The sequence below is a fragment of the Pezoporus wallicus genome, unplaced genomic scaffold (assembly GCF_028554395.1).
Source record: "Pezoporus wallicus isolate ANWC-B61680 ecotype Strahan unplaced genomic scaffold, APGP_CSIRO_Pwel_v1 contig_7750, whole genome shotgun sequence".
Taxonomy (NCBI): Eukaryota; Metazoa; Chordata; class Aves; order Psittaciformes; family Psittacidae; genus Pezoporus; species Pezoporus wallicus.
In genome coordinates this window covers 170887-177377 of record NW_026637425.1, presented here as the reverse complement: position 1 = coordinate 177377, position 6491 = coordinate 170887, and the positions used below count along the sequence as shown (strand labels likewise).

Sequence of the window (6491 nt, the reverse complement as noted above, 5' to 3'; positions counted from 1 at the left end):
GACAAGTTTCTGTTAAAAACAAGAGTGTGGGGAGCAGTGTGTGGCAGGGCACTGCCACCACTGCTCAGTTTCATACTTGGATCCCCTGCAGGCCTCTGCCTGCATGACACCACTTTTCAGCTGTTCAGAAATCTGGAACTGTTGCTAGGTCCACATTCTAGCCCAGAACCACAATTCCAGTTTGCACAATGCCATTCTATTATTCACCCGTTAACTCAGCCCCGGACTCTAGCACTAATCTAGCAAGTATTTTCTGAGGAGTTTGTGAGAATAAACAGAGGTTTTGCAGAATCATTTTTTATATCGTTCTTCATGTCAGGTATGATTGACATGGCCAAAGTTTGGGCTAACAGCAAAGGAACAAATGTAGCTCCATTTCTTCCACTTTCTAAACAAAGGTTACTTAATTTAAAAAGCAGCAGCACTGAACTTCCGCCTTTGTGCTTGTACAGTCTCCTGTTAGGGACAGCATGAACTGTTTATTGAAACATTTAATAAACACTGATCTAGACCTTAGGGTAATCAACAGATTATCTGAACAAACTGGAGTAATCACAGTCATACAATTAAAGGTCCTCAAATGATACCATCAAAAACTTCCTTAGGGCATTAACTGCTATTGAGCATCCCCCCTCCCTCACAGACAGCAAAAGACACTGCACAGCATCAGAAACAAGGTGTTTCCTCAGCCAGCGATCATGCTCTAGCTCATACCACCTGCTGTGGGCAACACAGGAGAGATGATTACCATGTAGTCTGGCAAATACTTCTTCAGGATCAAACATCAAGGGAATAGGCTTGGATCTGACAGACCACCATCATAATCAACAACCACTGCAATTCAGCTGGTAAGAGAGACAAGTCTGACAATCACCTCCATGGGAGGTACACATGGACTACAGGGGAGAACATGCATGCAAGCAACTCTTATCCAGTCCTGAGTAAGCTTACTCTTACATGAGTTTTCCCATGACTAAAGCTTTCAGCCTTTTTTACCCTAGTGATTCCAGGATTTCTGGTGTTTACAGACCCTGTTCTGGCCCACAGTTGCAGTTTTAATATGTCAGGCCATAGAAGCTCTTAAATAATTCTGTTCCCAAGAAAGATGAGTGAAAACTTCCCCTCTTGTCACCATGGGGACTACAGTCTGCTATAGCACTCCAGCTTCAAGACAGTGGCCTCTAAAAGCCCCTAGCAGCAGTAAGAATGCTAACACTGCAAGTACTGCATTTGCCTAGCGTGTGTCCAAGCACAGATTCACATGGCATCAGATGAAAGTGTGAAGTGACTCGAACACATATGCAAAGAGCCGCTACACAGAAGAACAAGGATTCTTCTTGGAATGTCCCAGGCTGCAGCTGAACAGCTGCTTTTGTAAACAGTCTGTCTACCTCCTTTGTAGATACCTCTGGTTGTCTTCCAGAAGAAGAAAAACCACCACAGAAAGTCCACCACAACTCCCATCTTATGCAAACTAGGTAAGATACAGGTGTCAATGACTGGACAAGAATTACGACATCTTCTTAGCAGGGCACCAAATAGTGTCAGGATAGAGCAGACAATGGACAGATTTGAATCTATGAAGAGAGGGGAAAAAAATTAGATTGGAATTCTCCATACAGGGAGCATACTAGTATTGAATGTGTAGCAGTCTGAGCAGAGAGAGTGGGTCTATCTGCCTTTGGCACAGTAATGAGAGCTGACCTGAGAAAATAACCCCAGAAGTGGGTCTGAACATCTTACAGTTGATAAACATGAACAAGGTAGGGAGAATTTGTTTTGGAAGTGGACACTCACCGTGTTGGATCTTGCTGAAGGCCAAACACTCCTCCCACACTCACAACATTGTGTTTGTTCTCAGGGTCTCCGTAACTTAGGGTTACCTGTAAAAGTAAATAAAATTTCAAGATTTTAACACTAATGCAGAGAACAGTGGGGACAGTAGGATTATTCATGAGGTATAAGGAAAGACAAGGATCCTGTCTAATCTGAACTGTGGATTACATCTGAAAAACAGTGTTTAGTTTTAATATAAGCAATACTGGCACTGAACAGTAGCTATCAAATGGACCACAGCTCACTTAAAGGCAACGTGGAAGAATAAACGAAGGAGCTGAAAGTTGCATTGCTCTGAAGGATGAGTTATAAGCAGCTTTCTAAGGGCATTAATTCCACTAATACCTGTATCTTCACCAAATAATATATGTTCATCCTCACTGGCCATTGCCTGAAATCTGCAATAGTAGTGTCTTAGCACAGAGGGAAAATAGAAACGTTTGGCTGTTAAATGGCATGCAAAGGACTCCCATGTGACAAACCTGGCAGCAACATTTATAACTCAAACTCCAATTTGGTGCTATTCTACCACAGAAGCCCTGCATTAAGAAATCTTCAGGTGCCAGGTACACGATGACTCACAGTTTCTTTCTGATTGCAAATTTTCTGGATTTTGGGTCAGCTGTTACAGCTTCAGGGAAACAATGATCATCAATGCAACGCTGTATTCAGCCTACAGTTAAATTCACTAGTGTGAAGGAGATTACATGCTGCTGGAATTTGGCCCTAGGTGTACGCTTCTGCTGCCTAATACAATTGCCAGGAAAATGTAGCCAAGCAGTTTGCAGGGGCAAAACCACACTCCCTTTTGTTTATGGTGCCAAACAGCAAAAGGCAAAACCTCTGAATAGCCTTACAGCTCCATCTACTGCCCATGAGTAAAAAGGTATCCAAGCAATTAAAAATACTTGTTTTTTTTCCTAGAAACATTGATTCTGTTTCTTGAGATTCAGACAAATTATTCTTAAAAATGATCAGACATTTAACTACGTCTTAGCTGTTGAAGAGGTACTTGATACAGCTGCTACACTAGTCTTTTTGAATAGCATGAATTAAGACTGAGATTTTGTTAGGCAAAGACACAAATACTTTCTTTCATAGTAAGTAAACTAAGTACTGCCCCCTTCTACACTTGCTCCTATTGTGACTCATGGAAAGTCAGAGTTTAGAATGAGATGGAAGCATCATATCAGGGCTCAATGTAGCAGAACATATCCCCAAAGGAGGGCACTGCTGTATGACCTAACTGGCTAAGCTGAAAGTGTGCTTTTTACCTAACTGAACAAACTGGATGGGACACAGCTCCCAGGGCACAGACCAAGTCTGCAGACATCCTTCTTTGCTGAAGAGTGCTAAGTTTATGGAGAGTACTCTTTGTGATCAGATTGAGATGTAATTATAAGAACAAAACATGAGGCTTCCCTACCTGCTGCAGCACAGACTCGCCTTGTAGTCTTTGCAGATTTTCCAGATGGGAATGGAACAATGGGCTATGCAGCAGCTTTACCTCCAGCAGCCCTTCAATGATGTAGCCAATAGTGCAGTCGTCAGGAAGACGCACTCTTTCTGCAGTACTGATGAAATTACCCAAGCTGTGAGAAGGAGCACAGGAGATGAAATATGCTTTAAAACCTAACACACACATGTTGATGGAGGTCAGCTAGGAGCAGTGTTTACCTGGCCCAGGGACTCATCTTCAGAGCAAGACCTCTGCTGATACAGAATCCTGCTCCACCTGTGGCAAACCAGAATTTCACGGTTGTCTTCTGAAGAACAATAAGAAAAACACACAGTAGTTACTGATGATCAGATTTTCCCATTTGGCTGAACAGGGAAGGAAACCTGAGGTTCAACTGGATATCACATACTGTTGGAGTTCATCAACATACCTGAGTAAAGGAAGAGAAACAGACATCCACCCAGGAAACAAACCTATTATACATACGCACAGGAGGTCAGACTGAAGATTCATTTAACCCAGGACCCTACCTCTGAAAAACCACCAGGTTTGTTGCTTACAGATTATATAACTTGTTTTTATCAGGGAATCCTACAAACTCTCAAGGTTTTAAAAGCTTAGAAGGTCAGGATGTCTTTCAGACTAACTGCAAAGTTTGCTTACTGATCCATCACTTTGGACATGATCAGCTGCTTCAATGGGATGGTCCAGGCTTGGTCGTCCCACGTAGACATCCTGGCTGTGTGAGAAGGCAGATAAGAGACGCAGGAGAGTCCGAGGGTTCACGTAGTTGTCATCATCTACATGGCAAAACCATCTTCAAATAAAACAAAATAAGAAAGTTACGCAGAGCAAAGAAACGAGTTACAGGTTTAACAGCTGAGTCTTAGTCTTCCATGCTTGGAGCAGAAAAGTATTTCCCATTGTCTTGAATGACAAACTTTGCAAGATGAAAGCACCCACAGATTCTAATTCTGGAAAGAGGCTGAAATGAATAACCCTCTTTAGATTATCGTCTTTTCCATGTTTCAGATAATGATGGTTTACAAACACGGCTTCATACTGTGCTTCTTCCCTCTGCTCATTACTACATTCTAGCTAATGCTGCACTCCTTACTGGACCAGAGGTGGTTATTCAAAGTTTCCTGTGAATACAGAACTGGAAGAAACAAAGTCAATCAGAACAATGTGTTTCACCTACTTTTGCCCAGATTCCAGGAACTTATCATATTCCACAGACATCTTGCAGCAGAGAGCTTGCCGGGTGTGGACAGCGGAACAGTTGGTGTTGATCATATGATCCCCTAGAAAATCAGAGACCAGCTCTTTCAGGTTTGAGAAGCATGCATAGTCCAGAAAAGACTACAAAAGAAGGGCACATTTGGCACAAATACAGTACATCTGAAGCGCATATGGTGCACAAATGGAGAGTAAACTGCAGGACAGGTCTTATGGGTTATGCATATGGCATGTGGGCTGTACAGAACATAAAAATGTGAGTACAGGGTATGTGAATAGTGCCATGAGACTGTATGCAAAGGAAATACCTAATATAACTTTGAAACAGATAGACTTAACATTACTAACAAGAAGGAAGTGGGTGCAAAGGGGAACCCAGTATTCAGGAAGTTCCAGGCATCTTGTCCAGGTGGTAAGAAGGAGCAGCATATTCTCCTGTGAAAGGAGAAGTTTTCTCTATCTTAACTTCCCTAATTGCTTGTACAGCATGAAAGAACAACTTCTAGGGCAAGTATGACAGAGACAACACTCAGCTCTAGCAGACAGCATGCACCTACACTACACAGCTTACCTGCTTTCAGACGTAGCTCCCGATCCTCCCAGTCTGTGAATATAAATGTCTGTGGAAGACAAAAATGGTTTGTCCGTATTCAAGAATTTCAGAAACTAGTTCCAGCTTTGGTCATCTGCAGTAAGAAGTCAGAAGGTTTCTCTCTCGTTAGTTAACAGTAGCCATCGGAAATGGGGTGGGGAGAACCCCAGCAACTCTACCCCCTGCCTTATTTGATAAGCTTTTACACTGCAAACAGAAGAGTCTCAGTAAAATAATAATTCATTTCAGCATCCAAGATTTTACTTCCCTCAGCTAGGGCTACAGACAGCTCATTTCCATATAGGAATGACTGATTTTTTTTGTAATACCTCCCTCCCTCTGCAACTCCATGCCCTCTCTTTGGCTAAGAGTCATCCTCAGGTGTTAAGCAAGCTAAAAGAAAGGAAAGAAAGGGTGGAAAGGTCCTGGTGGTAACAGTCTTGTTCCAACTGCTGGGCAAAACATTAACATGCTTGAATGGACTGAAATTCCCAAACAAGGGAACAAATTCCACATTATTCTATGGAAATCCTAAGTCGCTGAACTACTTAGACAAAACTTCCACTTAGATGTGCCAGCACTCAGGATCTTTCACTATCCTGTAGCATTTTCCAGTCATACAAAAGTCAGCAAACTGCTTCTGCTTGGACCACTGATCCCAGCTTGCACGTAACTACCTCAAACAACGATGAACTCTTTTGGAGGTAGGCTGAGACCTTCCCCAGTCTCCCTAGGAAAGAGGATTTCAACAAGCACAAGGAGAAAACGCAGCTGCCGCCCGGGAAAGCCCCGGGGCGAGGCCCCGGCCGCTCGCCCCGGCTCACCTGTCCCCTGGCCTGGGAGATCCAGGTCTGAAGCAGCAAGTCCAGCCGACTCTTGTGGTACTTCCTCGTGGTCTTCACGGCAATGAAGATGTCCTTCAGCTCCAGGCTTTCTCTGCCCGAGCCCCCGGCGGTCCCAGGGCGGCTCTTCCGCACGAGCTGCGAGCTGCCGGCGAGGCCGCCAGCCCCGTGCCCCGGCTCCCCGCGAGAGCTCGTCCACGTGCCGGACACAGCGCTGCTTCCGGAGACCGGCCGCTGCGGCGGGGGCCTGCTCGACCCGGCGGCGGGCGGAGGGCGGCGGCGGGGCGCGCCGGGGGGCTGCCCCCGCGGCAACAGGAGCAGGAGCAGGGCGGCAGCGCTAACGGACAGCAGGAAGCAGGCCTTGCGGAGCCCCAGGCAGGGGCTCATGCTGCAGCCCCGCGGGCCCGCGCCGCGCTGCGCGGCCGCCTCATGGCCCCGCAGGCAGGCGTCGGGTCCGGGCGGGCCGGCGCCGGGAGCCCGGCCGCGCCTCCCGCTCTCCCCAGCAGCGCTCGGTCCCGGCCAG

At 45.7% G+C, this 6491-nt stretch overlaps 1 protein-coding gene across 1 annotated transcript; it reads right to left on the bottom strand.

Annotated features, from left to right (window-relative positions):
• Positions 1-1325: 1325 nt before the first annotated feature.
• On the bottom strand, positions 1326-6450 carry RFNG (RFNG O-fucosylpeptide 3-beta-N-acetylglucosaminyltransferase). The gene is made up of 8 exons (XM_057405383.1): positions 5951-6450; positions 5106-5154; positions 4497-4599; positions 3959-4112; positions 3514-3602; positions 3263-3428; positions 1798-1883; positions 1326-1577 (listed from the first exon to the last, which is right to left on the bottom strand). Exons 1-8 carry the CDS (start codon positions 6353-6355, stop codon positions 1511-1513), a joined length of 1119 nt encoding a protein of 372 aa, XP_057261366.1. The 5' UTR covers positions 6356-6450; the 3' UTR covers positions 1326-1510.
• Between the last annotated feature and the right edge of the window lie 41 nt (positions 6451-6491).